Here is a 19,709-nt window from a genome sequence, read left to right on the forward strand (position 1 = left end):
TGCTTTGAGGAATCTTTGCAAAACACATAGAACTTTTCTGAGTTTGCCTTAAATGGAAATATTTTGTTTCTTAAGTTTGATCAAGTCCTGGTTCTTCTGTTCTTTCAGATATTTTGGCCACTTCAATACATGAACAATTTGCTCATGGCACAGGTATACCAGTACAAGTGCAGGAAGAAAAGCAACTGAATCCCTCCTAATCCAAGGGCTCAGAGCAGGACATTTAAGGATCAAGCCCGAGCATTACCCTGAAGGGTGCAGGCCAGAAGCTTTCAAAATTCTAATTTGTTTCAAAGTGTGTTTTTTTTTAATTGAGATATCATTGGCATGTAACATTGTATTAGTTTTAGATATGCAACATAATGATTTGATGGAGAAGGCAATGGCACCCCACTGTAGTACTCTTGCCTGGAAAATCCCATGGATGGAGGAGTCTGGTAGGCTGCAGTCCATGCGGTTGCGAAGAGTTGGACATGACTGAGAGACTTCACTTTCACTTCTCACTTTCATGCATTGGAGAAGGAAATGGCAACCCACTCCACTGTTCTTGCCTGGAGAATCCCGGGGATGGGGGAGCCTGGTGGGCTGCCTTCTATGGGGTCACACAGAGTCCAACATGACTGAAGTGACTTAGCAGACTTAGCAGCATAATGAGGTGATACATGTATATACTGCAAAATGATTTTTAGGTAGTTTTAGGAAACTGTATCAAGAAAAAAACGGCCTTAAAATTAACCCAGTGGTCTTATCTCTTAACTGGACATAAACATGTGAAAATCTTAACTATATCCCTGCGTGTTAAGTCGCTTCAGTTGTGTCTGACTCTTTGTGACCCTATGGACAGTAGCCTTCCAAGCTCCTCTGTCCATGGGATTCTTTAGGCAAGAATACTGGAGAGGGTTGCCATGCCCTCCTCCAGGGGATCTTCCCAACCCGGGGATCAAATCCGTGTCACTTACATCTCCTGCATTGGCAGGCAAGTTCTTTACCACTAGTGCCACCTGAGAAGCCCATATCCCTAATTCAAACCAAACACCTTAGCTTGAGAACCCAGTGCCCCTCCTACCTAAGTCCCAAATTATCTTAGCCACACATCCCACCATTTTCTGTCCGATACTCTCTACTCATATTCTGATGATTTCTTGTCTCTGATATTGACTCACACTGTCAAAAACCTATCTGTTCTTTAAACTATAGCAAAAATTGTCCTTCCATCCCCAACTCTTCTTGACTTCTTCTTCCCTTGGAAGTAAACTGCAGAATTTTTACTTCTCATTAACCTTATATTCTAAATTTTTGGCTTTGAACATGTTTCAACATACAAAGATGTGAAAGCCAAATTGCTGAGAAATTAGTATTTCTAAATTTACTTTGGCAGTCGACAGAGGAAAAAGAGATTGACTTGGTTAACTTGTTTCTATTCTGCCTTATTTCCTTTGCTATCTCCTGATTTCTTTTTCCACCATGAATAGTTTCAGCAGACACTTTCCATTTTGTCAACTAGATTAAAGGCTATCTTTGAATATATTAAATACAACTGACGTTTGCCATTTTTCAAGCCCAGATATGACAGATCGTAATTGTGCCAAAGTTCCAGAGTTAAAATTTCATTACACTTTTTAGAGTAAAAGCACAGAGTAAAAATTCCTCATTTCCTGTTATCATTTGAAGGGTAAAAATTTCCTTCCTCTATTGTAATATCTCTATAATTCAAGGTTTATTTGCTTTATGGGGAGAATACTATTGAATCACATTCTTTGTTTGGAGTTGTGTTTGCTTTTAATATTTTAACAGCTTCCTGCCATATGACTGTGGGAATGACCACCTTATCTCTCTGGCAGTTCAAGTTTATGAAAGTGAAAGTCACTCAGTTGTGTCCCACTCTTTGTGACCCCATGGACTGTCCACGGAATTCTCCAGGCCAGAATACTAGAGTGGGTAACCATTCCCTTCTCCAGGGCATCTTCATATTCCTGATTGTCTGATTACATCTCTTAGTAGAATAACCACATGAATGATATCCAAAGAACATCTGCATTATCAAATGAAAGGTACAATGTTTAGATAGCAGAAGTGAAAGAAAAGTGTTAGCTGCTTAGTCATGTCCGACTCTTTGTGACCCCGTGACTGTAGCCCACCCAGGTCCTCTGTCCATGGAATTCTACAGGCAAAAATACTGGGGTGAGTAACCATTCCCTTCTTTGGGGGATCTTCCCAGCCCAGGAATCAAACCCGGGCCTCCTGCATTGAAGGCAAATTCTTTACCATCTTAGCTACCAGGGAAGCCCTTAAATAGCAGATGTTACATGTACATAGACAGTTTCATGGTGGCAAAAACTAGGATTTTTAAAATGCTTATGTCCCATCCTTGTTTTCATGTTGAATGTTGTTAAAAACAGGTAAAATTAATCTTACAATTTGAGAGTCGCACTCAGGGGTACGGAGTAGAACCTCTTCCTTTGTAGTCTCAATTTGCGGGGTTTCATTGACTTCAGTAGTGACTTCTTGAGGCTGGAGAGAAAGAGAACATTAGGAGGGAAATAGTTTCATCAAAGAGTTCCTAATGCTTTGTAAAACATGCTATACTGGCAACCTCACACTCAAGGAAAAGGAATAAAGTGAAAATGTGTATATATCAGAGACCTTAACTGTACCTTAAATATTAACTATGAAAATGAATGAAATAATTTCTATTCAGTTTTGTATGAGTGCTGTCCAGTAGGACTACTTTCCTACTGCAAATGTTTATTTCTTGCATAATAAACTTTTAAGGATTCTGGTTCTTAAAAAAAAAAAAAACAAACAAACCAGGAATCCTATCTTTCCTCTTCATTTTAACCTCATATCTATCTGGGAAATAATAAGTATACATCTTATTTTCTTAATAGTAAATATGATATTTTCTAACATCTCACTGTAAGTTCCAAAAAGAATTATGTTGACTCCAATGCTTCACCTACCAATCAAATACTGTTTTATACCTCAAGGAGCCCCTACATATTACTCTAAATTTCTTTGTGCTACTTTCTACACAGAAATGCACATGATCTAAACTGGGTCATCAAAACCTTCATTTTTGGAACTAAATACTGACTAGATTAAAAAGAGGCTATAAATAGGTATATTAATTTCAGTAAGTTCACTTGTCCAAGTTGTTTCTACAATGAGACACTTCTTATAGTTCACATTCCCAGTCTTCTGAAGCAGCCTCTGTTTCTGTCCATCCCCAACTTTGTTACTTCTGCCTTCTCCCAGATAGTATGAGCTCCTGATGTTCTACCATTAAAATCTCCTTCACTTAATTTGGTAAGGGTCAATATTTATTGCTTGTAAACACAGAGATGTGAATGATACTGAGAGTCAAATCAGCAAAATAAAACTGTCAGAACAACATAAGGGTTGAGATAGAAACCATTTGCTATTGAAACCAACAGGAAGGAAAACTAACCCAGCTAGATAAGCTGTAAAAAATGACACAGGTTCACCAATGATGGAGATTACATTTAAGAGTAGGTATTCAATATCTTCCTTAAAATATAAATATGCCCATATTGAAAAATGTTAGTGTTTGTTAATTATATTTTCTTATGCAAATATTGTACATTTATGAAAATGCTTCCAGACATTGGTGGTGAGGTTTAGGTAAGAAATATGAGCAGAATAAAAGCTTTTGTCTATCTACCTATCTATTTTTGTAGGCCTTGGCTAACTTGGACAAGATATAAAAGGGGCTTCATTTACTATTAAGTTCACAGAGAGCAGGTGGGAAGAATGACAGTGTAATTTTCCTCCTCCGTAAGTTTGCCAGAGTCTACCCTTGTGCTCATATATTTCACAACTGGGTTTGCTGGTTTGTCAACTTCTGCATCTGTTTACAAAAGTTATTTTAACTTGCTTCAGGAAAGAAAATTACATAAATTAATTTCTTTTAACGACTGGAGGAAATTATACATCACCTTCATCAATGTGAGCAATAAAGCATGAAAAGTTAAATTAAATACCAAAACATAATATTTGTTTTTAGAACTAGTTGCATTAAACATAATACATGCAGTCCTTAATGTAGGCATTTGCTACCAGTGAAATAGCTCTTTCTAAAAGAAAGAAGCCTTATTGAGTCTGATGAATTAACAAAGAATGGGAACTGGCTTTGGGGAATTACAGTGTATTTTGGTGTTTAAATACATGTGAATTCTGGTTCTGGATTAGCACATAAATAAATTAGGGTCTTAGACACTACATATGACTTTGGAGGGCCTGTTTTCTACTGCCATACTAAATTCGGTCAAGAACACCTAAATTGCAATATTTTTGTTGCTGTTGTTATTTGTTGTTTAGGATAGTTTTAGCTTCAGAAAAAATTGATAGGTATAGGGACTGTCCATAAAGCCCCAGTTCTTACAAATGCATGGACTCTCCCATTATCAACATTATTCACCAGAGTGGTACAAATGTTACCAAAGGTGAGTGGACATTAACACATCATAATCACTGAATGTCCATGGTGTATATTAATATTAGGATTCACTATTAGATGAAATCCTATAGGTTTGGACAAATGTGTAGTAACATATATCCATCATTATGCTATCATACATAGTATTTCCACTGCTCTAAAAATCCTCTGGGTTCTTCCTGTTCATCCCTACCCTCCTCACCCTTGGCAACCTTTAGTCTTTCAATTTTTTCCATAGTTTTTCCTTTTCTAAAATATCCATAGTTGTAATCATACAGTATACAGCCACTTCAGATAGGATTTTTTCATTTTGTGATATATATTTAAGGTCTCTCAGTGTCTTTCTATGGCTTGGTAGCTCATATCTCTTTAGTGGTGATAAATATTTCATTTTCTCCATGTACTACCATCCAGTAATAGATGGATTCACTGGTGAATTCTATCCAACAATTAAAATAGTTAATTTATAGCAATTCTTTTCAAGAAATTCCTCTCAATTTCTTCCAAGAAATAGAAGAGGTGAGAACACTTCTAAATTCATTTTATGAGTCTAGCATTACCCTAATACTAAAACCAGATAAGGATACCATGAGAAAATAAAATCATAGGCCAATATTCTTATTGAGGGATTCCCTGTTGGCTCATTGGTAAAGAATCTGTCTGCCAATATAAGAGTCATGGGTTCAACTTCTGGGTTGGGAAGATCCCTGGAGAAGGAAATGGCAACCAGTTCCAGCATTCTTGTGTGAGAAATCCCATGGATGGAGGAGCCTGGCAGGCTACAGTCCATGGGGTTACAAAAGAGTCAGACATGACATAGTGAGTAAACAAGAAAAATAACTCTTAATGAATATGGGTTCAAAAATTCTCAACAAATCTTAGCAAATCATATTCAACAATACACTAAGCAAAACAAAACAATCTAATTAAAAGATGGGCTGAAGATATGAACAGGCTTTTTCCCAAAGAAGTCAAACAGGTGGCCAACAGGTTCATGAAAAGATGCTCAAAATCACTAATTATCAGGAAAATGCAAATCAAAACCACAATGAAATAGCACCTCACATCTGTTAGATGGATATTATCAAAAAGATAGGAAATAACAAGTGTTGGTGAAGACATAGGAAAAGGGAAACTTGTGCACTCTTGGTGGGAATGTAAAGTGGTATAGCCACTATGGAAAACAATATGGTTACTTCTAACAAATTTAAAAATAGAACTGAAATATAATACAGCAATCCCACTTAAATGCATCCCCAGCAACCTAAGAGTACATCATTTGGACACACTGATAACGAATATATGGTATATATGTATATAGACTATGGAATATTATTCAGCCATTAAAATAATGAAAATTTGCCATTTGGGGTAATGTTAATGGAACTTGAGGTTATTATGTTGAGTGGAATAAGGAGACAGAGAAAGACAAATTCTGCATGATCTCACTTAAAAAAAGAAAAAATATAAGCTCATAAACAAGCGCAAAGGTTTACTATAGCACAGGGAACTATAGTCAATATATTATAATCTATAATGGAAAATAATTTCAAAAGTAATATATGTTTATACGTATAACTTGTACTTGCCATGTACAAGTACCTTGCCGTGTACTTTAAACACTGTAAGTCAACTACACTTTAATAAATAAATATATATACACATATATAATTTGAAGAAAAAAAAAAAGAATATAAGCTCACAGTTACAGAAAACAGATTGGTGCTTGCCAGAAGTAGGGTTTGGGAAGTAGTGAGTGAATTGGATGGAGGAGGACATATCTCCCTTATAAAGAGGACCATAATATGAATGGAGTGATTGAAATCATCTTTTTTGTTGACTTAATTTAATTCCCAGGAGTCCTGACCAATAAACAAGATTAGGAACATTTTAAAGGCAAGGACAGTGCCTTTTTCAGCTCTGTAACAGCTCACATCAAAAGGATGAACAGAAACATCATGGAACTCTTCAGATGAGGTCACATCTGAACCCTTTGAGGCTCCATCTTTTGAGTAAAGAGACTAACGTCCTCCGAGTCACCAAAGTAAAACGGATAGAGCTAGTGGTTTAACCCAACCTGTCAGATGCCAATTTTATGTCCATTCAACTCCATCTTAATACTTCTCTACTAGGTAGGATAGTGGTTGACAGGATGTGTCAGCCACTTACTTAAATACTATATAAGCCCCCATTTCACCCTCTAATCACATAATTTTCTGCAGGGGTCTAGTTTTTGTATTATGAGACACTGGTAAAAAGAAAGAGGATATCTGTAGAGTATTCTTGACCTTAGTTAGGGTCTAGTTTTCTAAACTATGCTTTAACTTCATTAAAGCTTGCTTTTTGAACAAGTAAGTATTAATAATTGTTTTAGTAATATTAAAGAAAATAATGGATGTAAAAGTTATGCTCTACTTGAAGGATACAAATACCCATATCTGTTAATTAAAGTAAACCTGCCGAACACAGCATTTTATTTTTCTACATCTTCATTAATTTTGTTCTAGTAAATATCTCTTATGGTTTTATATATTTACAGGTTATTGACAGAGCAAATCATCAGCAGGGGTGACATGCTTATCATTCAATCACAATCTTCCCAGAATCATTCCTTCTTGACCTTTAATTCACGGACTAAAATGAGACAAAGTGAGTGACCAGAAAAAATGTCTGTAATGATAACTAAAAATATTTTTGGAGGATATGGCCCAGAGTGTTAAACAAGGTGAAAGGACAATGCTTTCTCCTTGCTTTATCTCCCTCTCTGTCCTGAACATAAGGTAATATGGTACAGCACACACACACACACAGCTTAGAAATTATACACAGTAAAAGTCTAGGGTAGGAATTGTGCATGAATGCACAGCTAATATCAACCATATTGATAATGCTCCAAACATGTTTTTATGTTGGTTGGTGGACCTATGTGTATTTGTTTTACTATTATGTACACAACTTAGGTAAACACATAAAATAATTAAATGTTATATCAGTTATCAAATATATCTATTTGATAACAAGTGTCAATAGATTGAAATGGTTGAAATATAAAATTGTTGAAATATATAATTGTTCATACTTCGTTAATGTAAAATGGTTCAAAAAACATTACACACACATTCATCCTATTCTGTGAAAATGTATTAAAATGAATATATACTAAAGTTTCTGAGAGAAAGTATGAGTTCTTGTTTCCTACTTGGTGGAATTATGAGATTGTTTTATGCTGTTTTAAAATCTTTTGCCATTTTCTTTTTTTCTGAACTAGATTATTTATAAAATTAAAAAATGCTAAAAATTATAAATATTGTATATAAGAGCAAGATTTATTTTAGTCAAAAGAATTTTAAGAAATATGATGGAGAAATTGAAGCTAGAGACTTTACTTGAGGACTGTTCTTATAGAATCAGATTTGACATAAGGAAAAGAGGACTCGTATCTCATAAAAGGTAAAAAGAAGAGAGTTCTAAAACAAAATGAGGTTTGTGAGAATGAGAACTAGTATATGAACATGCTTTAATGATAAAAAATAGTGGAGAAATCAGCTATGTCAAGTAGTTGGTAGATTTGACCTCCAGACTGAGGAGTTTAGACTTTGTCCACCAAGTAATAGAGAACTTAGTTGGTATATAAACAATAATATTTAACACCTTGATAACTGTAGACATAGTTACTCACAGGGTTTGTGTTCGTAACTTCAGTCTTTACCACACAATTCAGTTAACTGTGTACACACAGACACAATTTTATATACTATAAGAATAACACCTATGGAAATTGAGAAAGAAAAGTCTTCATGGGTATTTCTAAAGTTAATTTCTAAAAAAAAAAGTTGGTAATAAATTATGAAGTAACTGGAACATAAATAATTGCATCATTATTCAAGATAATTATTCTAAATTAATCATGAAAAATAAAATATTAGTGTTTCCAAAGTTTTGAATATGAATACTGCTCTACTAAATGAATCACTAATTATTCTACAAGTAATACATGTTCATTAATATTTCAAAGTGACGTATCTTTATATCAGAAGATTCATTTAACAATAATTTATTTTCTGAATAATAATGAGTAAATACACTGCTTATGCCCTGAGGTACTGCCAATAATTTTCAGATCCTAGAATAAATCAGGAACCTGACTGACCTCAAATACATGGATGTGTGTGGCCCCTATGTGTAAGGAGTATGATTAGAAAATGGGTTGGAAGTTGCATGGATATGTTCTGATTAAAATTTGGAACAATGGGGTTAATTTAGGTGGGAGTAAACACTTACTGATTTAAAAAGTTGAAATAACTATAGAAGTAAGAAAATAGTCCTATTTTCTTTTTCTTCTATTTTTTGAGGAGGTGCATGACAATAACAGTCTATATTTATATAGTCCTTGCCATGTTTTAGAAAAAGCTATGTGCATTACATCTCTGTAACAAACTATGTTACCTTTTAAGAATAAAGAAACTACAATTCAAAGGTTAAGTGACTTGCCCAAATTCAACTAGCCAGTAATTGATAGACTTCATTCAAATATTCAATTTTTAATCATACTGAATACTAATAAATGGCCACTTTAAAAATTAATTAGGAAAAGTTGATATTTTAACTCAATAAGCTTTTTTTTTTAATTTTTAATTTTCTTACTTTACAATACTATATTGGTTTTGCCATACATTGACATGAATCCACCACAGGCGTACATGAGTTCCCAACCCTGAAGCCCCCTCCCACCACCCTTCCCATATCATCTCTCTGGGTCATCCCAGTGCACCAGCCCCACGCATCCTGTATCCTATATCGAACCTAGACTAGCAATTCGTTTCTTACATAATAGTATACATGTTTCAATGCCATTCTCCCAAATCATCCTACCCTCTCCCTCTCCCACAGAGTCCAAAAGTCTGTTCTTTACATGTGTCTCTTTTGCTGTCTCGCATACAGGGTTATCCTTACCATCTTTCTAAACTCCATATATATGTGTTAGTATACTGTATTGGTGTTTTTCTTTCAGGCTTACTTCACTCTGTATAATCGGCTCTAGTTTCATCCACCTCATTAGAACTGATTCAAATGTATTCTTTTTAATGGCAGAGAAATGCAAATCAAGACCACAATGAGGTACCATTTCACACCAGTCAGAATGGCTGCGATCCAAGAGACTACAAGCAATAAATGCTGGAGAGGGTGTGGAGAAAAGCTTAAGTTTTTTAAACCTACATTTCTTATAAAATGCTTTCCAAATACAGCATCTCTATACTAATGAAAAACATTAGAAAAACCATATTTACAATACAACAGTTACTCTCCAGAGATTAAATGGTTTGTAATTACTAAACTTTAATTCATCTGTGACTTTCCTGTTAAAATTTTAAATGCATTTCCTTTCATCTCATTTTATTGGAAATACAAAGAAGCTAAAGTTTACTGTCTAGCAGTATTTCTTTAGAAACACAGAATGCCCAGATAACCTTCAACTTCTCATTCTAACTTCATTTTCATAACTTTCTAAAAAGAACCTTTAATACAAAGTTTTTTAAACTAATGTCCATTGGTATTAAATTACAGGTATTATTTTCTGTAGACAGTCCACTGCTTGTATAAAATTAAGAATTCTGCAAAATCCCAAATGATTAAGGACAACTGATTTAAAGTATTTACATCCCTTCACCAATAAGCATCTTTGCCACAACCATTAAACACACTGTCTTCCTTTTTAAGTTGTAAAATGTATGTCACTCATTTACTCAAAAACTACTTTTGACCATGATGTGGCCAGAATATGGCAGACAAAACTTATGGAACACCCAGTCCGAAGAAAGAACTGCATGTAAAATAAGTACTTCCAGGAAACTTTAATTAAATACAATTTGGATAATGATTTTGAGTTAAGATTTTAGATTACTTTGAGGGAACAGCACATGGTAGGGTGAGCTGATCCATCTGGAGGGTCAGATAAGTTTTCCTGAAGAAATGGTATTATAAACAAGGCCTGAAGGATGAGCAGTGCCTGCCTCCCCAGGTGAAGAGGCCAGGGAAGGGATAGGAAGAGGCATGGGACTGAGGAAGGAGGACACTAACTTTAAGGATCCCAAAGAAAGCAGTTATAGCTGGGGAAAGGTGAAAGCAGCGAAGCATCCATTAGAGTGCAAGGCATAGATGTCTCAGTGTCTCCCTAATTCTACCTTCCAACTCAGATGTTCAGCTCTGCTTTCAAAGTCATCCACATCACGTATAGTTACCTCTTTGTTCCCCACCTCTTTTCCTCGCAGATTCCCTACATACCCCTATGTTGCATCTTCCAAAATGCTCACAGGACAGCTGTAATAAAAGCAAAGCTGAAACAGATAATGCTGATCTTCCTCTGTCGGTTCCCTCATATGTTCAGGTTAAGTGAAAATTCCTGGGCCTGGCAACAGACGTGCCTATAAAACCTGCTCTTTAACCTCTTTCTTCGGTTGCCCAGTTTCTCTCCCCCTCTGTCCCTCTCCTCCTCTATGAGTATATGTTTCTCTACATTTTTTGTCTTTCTATTCCCTCTCACAAGTGTATGTGAGAAACACACACACACGTGGGTTCACAGAAAGTGTTTTCATGTCTTCCAGTATTCATAATAGTTCCTCTCCTGGCTCTGTCTCTCTGCCGTGGTTATTTATTCTACTTTCCTCTAAATCGCTTTCCTTATACATTCCCACTTATTTTTAAAATATAATTTGAATATAATCTTCACTACAGAATATTCCTGAAATCTGTCCTGTCTGCGCTTTTGTGGTATCATTCACAAAAATCCATGACACAATCTAAGCATAAAAACACACCAGACAGATCCACACTGAGAGACAGTCTGTAAAATATCTGATCACTAGTCCTCAAAAGTGTCAAGATCATGGAAATATAAGGAATGAAACACTGTCAGACAAGAGGAGACTGAGACATGATGAGAGAATGCAATGAGGTTCCCTGAATTGGATCCTGAAACAGAGAGAGAAAAAAACAACAACTAGAAAACCTGGTGAAACCCAAGTTAGGTTTGTAGTTTGGTATACTATTGCCAACTTCTTAGTTTTGATAACTATGTCATGGCTATATAAGATGTTAACATTAAAGGATGTAAAGGAAATATAGGAACTCTCTGTACTATCTTAATGTTTTTCTAAGTCTAAAGTCATTTCCAAAGAAAAAAAATTTAATGAGGATAATAAGTCTTTCTTTAAGAGACTTGTGAGTATCAAATAAGTTCATATGGGTATAGCACAACTCAATAAAAATACCAGCTACTATTAGTATATTTACTAGTAACATTAATTGCTAAAATTGTCATGACAAATATACATTAATTTCATAAATAAAATAATTAACATATTATTACAAATGGTTATCATTGGATGACATTATGTCTTTGAACATATAACAACATTTTGGCTACCATACATATGTTCAAAATATGAGTATCTCAAAGCACAAGCAAATGGCAAAAAGTGACAAAAAAATACAAGTAGGAAATCAGGCAGTCTTAGTGAATATTTTTCACATATTTTAATGCTGAAAAAATATTTAATCTATTTTGTGCCAATGAAATATTAAGCATATGGAGAAGCTAGAGGAGGTCTGTTTTTAACATCATGGAAAGTGAGGTGTCCATTGCTCAGTCATGTCCAAGTCTTTGCAACCCCATGGACAGTAGCCCACCAAGCTCCTCTGTCCAAGGGATTCTCCAGGCAAGAATACTGCAGTGGGTTGCCATTTCCTTCTGCACGGGATCGTCCCAACCCAGGAATTGAACCCGGGTCTCTTGGATTGAAGGCTGATTATTTACCAACTGATCCACGAAGTAAAAGCTTAATGAGACTAAGGCCATGTTTCTGATTGTCTCTGCCATGCAATGCAGTTTGAGATTCTACTGGGCCATTGCTGGGGTTCAGCAGCATCAGCAGGAATGATGAGGAGGAAGTGAGGACCAACAATTCAGGGAGAGAGCAACACCTTCCTAATTGTGAAGAGTGGGTCTAGACAAGGGTCCAGTATTTATAATGCCAAATGGGTGTGACAACTTCAGGCATAGTTGGGCAACTGTGTGGGGAGGTTGGCAGCTACTGCTGCCAAGTCGCTTCAATCGTGTCCGACTCTGTACGACCCCATAGACGGCAGCCCACCAGGCTCCCCCGTCCCTGGGATTCTCCAGGCAAGAACACTGGAGTGGGTTGCCATTTCCTTCTCCAGTGGATGAAAGTAAAAAGTGAAAGTGAAGTCACTAAGTCGTGTCAGACTCTTAGCCACCCATGGACTGCAGCCTACCAGGCTCCTCTGTCCATGGGATTTTCCAGGCAAGAGTACTGCAGTGGGTTGCCATTGCCTTCTCTGGAGGTTGGCAGGGACAGATTTCTATCAGTCAGGTGAAACAGCATTACTGGCAGCAGGTAGTGAAAGCACCATCATCATTACACTATCTTATTCAGTCACACATTCAAGGAGATGTAGGGAGTAGGAGGATGTTGCTTTTTGCCCATTGAGAGACCTGGGAAACATCACTCGTGATTTCTTAAGTGCTCAGTAAAGCAGGTGGGCATTCATGGAAGAACCCCGATTGCAGTATTAATGGGAAACTGAATCCCTAATCTGTGAAAGTAAGATGAATTCCAGTTTTAGAAATGGTCAATTTTGTAGAAAGAGAGTAGGAAATTCTGCTCCTTTGTCTTTTTAAAAGCAACCAGTGAACATCCCTGTTATCTACATCCTTCGATACCAAGCTGCCACAGGTGATATGGAGTGTTGTCCAATACACGTTTTAACTGCATCGGGAACGATCCTGGAATAGATTACAGCTTGGTAGTAAATTTAGCCTTAGAGAATGAGCAGTGGCAAAATTAAAGGTTCACAGGAATTCAGTGAATTCACTAGCCATATTTTGTATTTTAATCAAGGTCAAGACAATAAGATTTTTTATTTAAAAACATAAAACTGTTTTGTAAAAAAAAAAAAATTTTGGTATGTCTCAGATAACTTAAATACAGCTGTTGTATCATCATCCATGAAAAGGACAGTCATAGGCATTCATGGCTTTTATGTTTTATTTTAAAATAAAATTAGAATATTTTACAAACTATTGGAAACTAAATGGGCAGAACTTCCTGCTTACTTTTCTGTTGACACGACTGTAGCCTCAAGTGGGATAATTATATTCATAAGTAGAAGAAAGTACTAAGGTAAAGCTGTTCTATCATGGATACTGAAATTCACAATGTACTCATGACTAATGATGAAATATGAAAAGCACATATGTTTAATTTGAAAATTCATAGCCACTGCTGTCATGAAAATGAATATGTTTACTCTCCATGATAGAATTATTTTATGGATATGAACAGCCTTAGAGACAGATATGATTGCTCATGGATACATTGTAATTTGGCTAATGTGGGATCATTCTCTTTGCAAAATTCCTCATTTATTAATTTATTCATTTGTTTGTTCATCCATGTAACATCTGCTGTTAGTCACAGTATATTGTGATGATCATGGCTTCCCTGATGGCTCAAGTGGTAAAGAGTCTGCCTACAAGGTAGGAGACACAGTAGACGCAGATTTGTTCCCTGGTTTGTGAAGATCCTCTGGCAGGGGAAATGGCAACCTACTCCAGTATTCTTGCCTGGAAATTCCCATGGACAGAGGAGCCTGGTGGGCTACATTCCATGGGGTCAGGAAGAGTCGGACACAACTGAGCATGCATGTGTACAATATATTGTGATGAACATTAGAGGAACGCTAATAATGAAGATATGCCCGAGCCCCCACCTTCCAGGAGTCTGCTGTTCTGAATTAAACCATCAGCCACGATGTGACATTTAGTGGCATTATCGGCAAATTTCCAAAAGCATCAATGATTTTAAGTTTTTAATATAATGGAAATATCAGCTCAGTTGATAATCTCTTGCCTACCATGAGAAGCTAACACTAATTGAGGACTTGTGAGTGTGCTGTACATCCATTATCATATATCCTATAATGGGTCAGTATCCAAAATCACTGGGTTGGCCAGAAAGTTTGTTTGGGTTTTTCCTGAAAGCTGTTACAGAAAGACTTGAATGAACTTTTATATAAAGAACTCAAACAACTCAACAGCAAGAAAACCCAACAATTCAATAAAAAATGTTCAGAGTCTAAACAGACATTTTTCTAAAGAAGACATACAGATGGTCAACAGGCAAATGAGAAGCTGTTAATCATAACTATAGGGGAAATGCAAATCAAAACCATAATAAGATATCAGCTCAAAGTATTAGAGAGGCTCTTATTCCAAAAAAAAGTTTAAAAACACTAACTTGTAGAGATACACAGATATACACACCGCTAAAGTCATCACAGCATTATTTATTTACAATAACCAAGATGTGGTAACTACTTAACTTGGACTGAGTGCTGAAGAATTAATGCTTTCAAATAGTGATGCTGGAGAATACTCCTGAGAGTTCCTTGGATTGCAAGACCAAACCAGTCAATCCTAAAGAATATCAACCCTGAATATTCATTGGAAGGACTGATGCTAAAGCCCCAATATTTTGGCCACGTGATGTGAAGAGCTGACTCCTTGGAAAAGACTCTGATGCTGGGAAAGATTGAGGGCAAAAGGAAAAAGGGCGGAAGAGGATGAGATGGTAAGATAGCATTATCAACTCAATGGTTATGAATTTGAGCAAACTCTGGGAAATAGTGAAGGACAGGGAAGCCTGGCTAGCTGCAGTCCATAGAGTTGCAAGGAGTCAGAGATGACTTAGCAACTGAACAACAATAATACAGTGCAATTTTATTTGAACACAAAATAATAAAATCTTGCCATTGAAAACAACATGGATGGACCTTGAGGACAATACACTAAGTGAAATTAAGCCAGACAAAGACAAATACCAATTACCATATGATCTCTCTCATATTTGAAGTCCACAAATCTTTTAAAAAAATGAAAACAAACACAGATACAGAAAACAGATTGGTGGTTGCCAGTGGAAGGGCATGGGATGTGAAGACTGGCAGTTAACTGCATGGTAAAAATGGTAACTAGACTTATTGCGTTAATCATTTTGTAGTGTATACACTACAGACAGGGCTTCACAGGTAGCTCCAGTGGTAAAGAATCTGCCTGCCAATGCAGGCCACGTGAATTCCATCCCTGGGTCAGGACGATCCCCTGGAGTAAGAAATGGCAACCCACTCCAGTATTCTTGCCTGGAAAATTCCATGGGCAGAGGAGACTGGTGGGCTACAGTCCATGGGGTTGAAAAGAGCTGGACATGACTGAGCATGAGCAGGAGCAAACCTGAAACTAATATAATGTTATGCACTAATTTTGCCTCAGTTAACTAAAAATAAGCCAGAAAAAACCTCAGTTGTCAATGACCCAGTTTTGAGACCTAAGATGGGTTACTAGCCTCTATGAGCCTTAGTCTTCCTCTCTTACAACATCAGAATACTGTCAGTACCACTCACAATGTTTTTCTTGATTTTAACTTGTGTAAAGCCATCAGCAGCAAGTCAGTCACCCAGAGTGCTCTATACATTTTGTGTTGTGATAACATAAGAAGCACTGCATATTTAAACATCTATTGTTTTTGTTAGCATATCTTTAAGATTCTAAGTAATACACATTTTTGAGTGGGCAGTGTGTTGCACTACACTTGGCATAAGAAACCTGGATTTTAGGTGAAGTTTCTTTTTTAAGTAAAATGGTTATAGTTGGATATGCTGTATTTATTGTGATGATCTAATAAAGTACCTTAGCAATAGCCATAAAGAACTATACAAATTAAAATTCTCACTACTATTATTACTACTGAACGACTGGAACCATAGTTGGAATCCATGCAATAGCCTTCGAAAGGGAAAAGTTTGCTCTTGGAGTATAATTGATGTGAATAACTTCCTAGTTACTCAGCTGTAGACACTCCATAAATATTGTTACTTTCACAAAGAGATCAAAGATGGCCACATATGCCAAAGGAAAGTCTAACCCCAGCACTCGAGGGAACTCAAAAACACTGTCTATGATTTCTTGAAATCCTGAATATCAATGCATTTTATATAGTGATGAAAAGCAAGGATATTACTTCTAATTTTCTTTGAAACATTTAAATCTAATTCACAATGCAATGAGGGTGGATCAAAATGATAAATAATTTTCTTGTCTTTTGCCAGTGCTGGCAAAATGTGTAATAACTTTCAGCAAATATCAAGATTTTATGTTTCCTATTGCTTTTGTAAATTCTTTTGTGGGGATTCTTTTGAACGTTGAAATTATTTTCTTATTGCCAACCTCGACGTAGAACTGTGTGATGGACACTTTGGTAGAGAAGGACACAAAATAATATCTTATTAGACCAAATAAGCTTGAGAATAATAATATACAGCTTACCCTTACAACAACCTTTTGAAGAAAATGATACTATTATTCCCATATTACTAGGAGCGAATTGGTTTAAAAGTTGTGTCTGTTACACAGCTGAGGAAGAAATTCACAGAATTTCACAGAATTCGCAGAAATTCACATCCAGACAATTTGGCTTTAATATCTGTGCTCTTAAACACTAGATACACTACATGCCAGGCTTTATGCTATAAATTTAGCCTTTTAGTTAATTAGGCTCATTGTTTTATACTGCTAGCTCTATTTCACAAAAAGAATAACCACAGTCTTTGGTTCAGTTTCCAACATTTTACAAATAACTGGCTAAATCCAGGATTTACAATCAGTCTGTTGAATTCCAAATTCTGTGCTCTCACACACATGGTTCTTGGCACTGGGTATCTGATGTTTAGTCACAGATGCCAACACAGGTTTCCAGGACAGCAATGTTAAAGAGAAGCCTGCAAATTCAGGGCACACACCTGAATGGAACTTGCTAATACCTGAAAAGCATTATTGGGAAGAAGTATAAGCCTGCTAAGGATCAAATTTTCACTGGAAAACTGTAGGCCACGGGGTATATTATTCTTTTTGAACTCCTGTCCATCTACATAAAGATTCATCCACACCTTCATCTTTTCCAACTTATCTCTCCTCTCAGAAGCTGGTATGTCTTTACTCCACGTCCAAGTCTTCACCTTGTGATTATATTCATATTCCTTAATGCTGCTTCTGAATTTTAAATCCTTATTACATGTTTCAAACTTTGTCTTCATTACCTGTTTTGCATTCTTCACTCTATATCTTACTAAAAATGTACATAATCTCCTGCCATCCTACTAAGTCCCCGAAGATTTGTCCCCTCTCTTCTCAGCTCATTTCCTTAGCATAATCTAGTCTTCCCACCTTCACTTTCTCACATTTCCCTTAAAATTTTATGTCCTTTGCATTTCTCAAATTCATTCCCTGTTCCTTTCCTGCTGCTACTGTCTCATTGCTCTTATCAAGAATATTATTCTCCCAATAATTTTGTTTCTATTATCTTATCCTCATCTTTCTATGTTACTACTGGAATTATCTTCTTAAAACTAGAATCTCATCAGGTTTCCCTTGTTAAAAAACTTCTAGTAGATTCCAAGTTACTACAAGATATTCAAGTGAATGAATTCCACCAGCGAGAAAAGAAGGAAATACTGTCAATAAAATGATCCCAGGAAGGTGCTTAAGGGCGTCTCTGGTGGCCCGGTAGTAAAGAATCTGCTTGCCAACACAGTGGATTCAGTCCCTGAGTCAGAAAGATCCTCGGGAGAAACGAACGGCAACCCACTCCAGTATTCTTGCCTGGAGAATTCCATGGACAGAGGAGCCTGGTGGGCTGCAGTCCAAGGGGTTGCAAAGAGTTGGATACAGCTGAGCCGCTAAAGAGCAAACAACAACCAAATTGATTAAATTCCACATAGATGTCCTTTTCTTTTGCAAGCGTTATAAGGAAATATCTCTTAGAGTTTTTTGGTTTTTTTTTTTTTAGGATTAAGATTTTACTGCATCTAAAGAGACAAAGGTTAAATTAGAATTTATAGTTTTAAAGAAAAAAATATTTTATATTGATAATTAATGGACGGGAGGTTGAGGGCTCTCTTACTTATGAATAGCCAACTGGTGATGAGAAGCAACGCATCTTTGAAGATACCATGAAAGTCAATACTATCTGATGAGCATCCAAGAAATTCTAATAAAAATACAGGACAAGATAATGGAACAAGGCATCTGGTGGTTCTCCCACCACCTCTGCTGTGTAATATAACCCAGCCACTCAGGCAGTTCAAGGAGTGGCAGTGGCCTGCCGTCCAGGCCCGGGGCACACGGCAGGAGCTGTCATCGCCAGGATGCCCAAGAGGAAGGTCTGATCTGTCAAGGGGTTTGTGATCAAGCATCACAAGAGGAGAGTGATTATGGTGTCATTTAACCTTCTACCACAAAAGTGTAAATAAAGTAAAAAAGGCGGCCAGAAAGGATGAATCTTCACTTTTTTTAAAAAAAAGGTGCAAAGAAAAGGAGGAAGAGCCTCAAGTGGCTAACCATGATAACGAAGAAGATTTAGCTGTGGAAAACAGAGAAACTGAAAAGGAGGGTCCACTATCTGATGAAGTAGGTAGAAAGAGGCCAAGTCTGATTAATATCATATGGGGCTTCCCAGGGAGCTTACTGGGTAAAGAATACACCTGTAATTCTGGAGACACAGGAGACCTGGGTTTGATTCCTGGGTCTGGAAGATCCCATGGAAGAGGGCACGACAAACCACTATAGTATTCTTGCCTGGAGAATCCTATGGATAAGAGGAGTCTGGCAGGCTACAGTCCATATGGTCACCAAGATTTGGACACAACTAAAGCAACCAAGCCCACATGTACTTACCACATCTAATCACTGGTTCCTGTCTCCCTTCTAAGTATAATCCAAGTGAATATTTTCATCAATTATTTTGCAAAATACAACCTTTTTTTTTTTTTAGTAGCTCTAGAAACATTTTTAAGAAGGAGGCAATCTCAACTTATCACATTTTATTTTATTTATTTATTTTTTAGTGTAAATGCTTCATTTTTAAGAGGTTAACTCATTGCTGGTTGCCATTGGTGGTGGTTTTTTGTTTTGGAACAACCAGAAAAGAGCAACATGTTAAATATGGGAGGTTTTGATAGTCTTGAGTGTTAAATATCCATAGGTAGGGCAGTAGCTTTTATATCCTATAATGCTTAGCATACTAAATGACAATTTGTAGTTACAGCTGTGCATTGACTATGCTTTGAACATTCACATTACTTCTGTTTTCGTGTTCTCTTAGTATAGTGGTTTCCTACAGAA

At 36.5% G+C, this 19,709-nt stretch overlaps 1 protein-coding gene across 1 annotated transcript in view; it reads right to left on the minus strand.

Annotated features, from left to right (window-relative positions):
• Positions 1 to 19,709, minus strand: part of LUZP2 (leucine zipper protein 2) — a 269,908-nt gene that overhangs the window by 19,733 nt on the left and 230,466 nt on the right. The window contains exon 7 of the mRNA XM_052662305.1: positions 2,416 to 2,511. Coding sequence (XP_052518265.1) covers positions 2,416 to 2,511 — 96 coding nt within the window. The remainder of the gene's footprint in view (positions 1 to 2,415; positions 2,512 to 19,709) is intronic.

The sequence above is a fragment of the Budorcas taxicolor genome, chromosome 25 (genome assembly GCF_023091745.1).
Source record: "Budorcas taxicolor isolate Tak-1 chromosome 25, Takin1.1, whole genome shotgun sequence".
In the NCBI taxonomy this organism is placed as follows: domain Eukaryota; kingdom Metazoa; phylum Chordata; class Mammalia; order Artiodactyla; family Bovidae; genus Budorcas; species Budorcas taxicolor.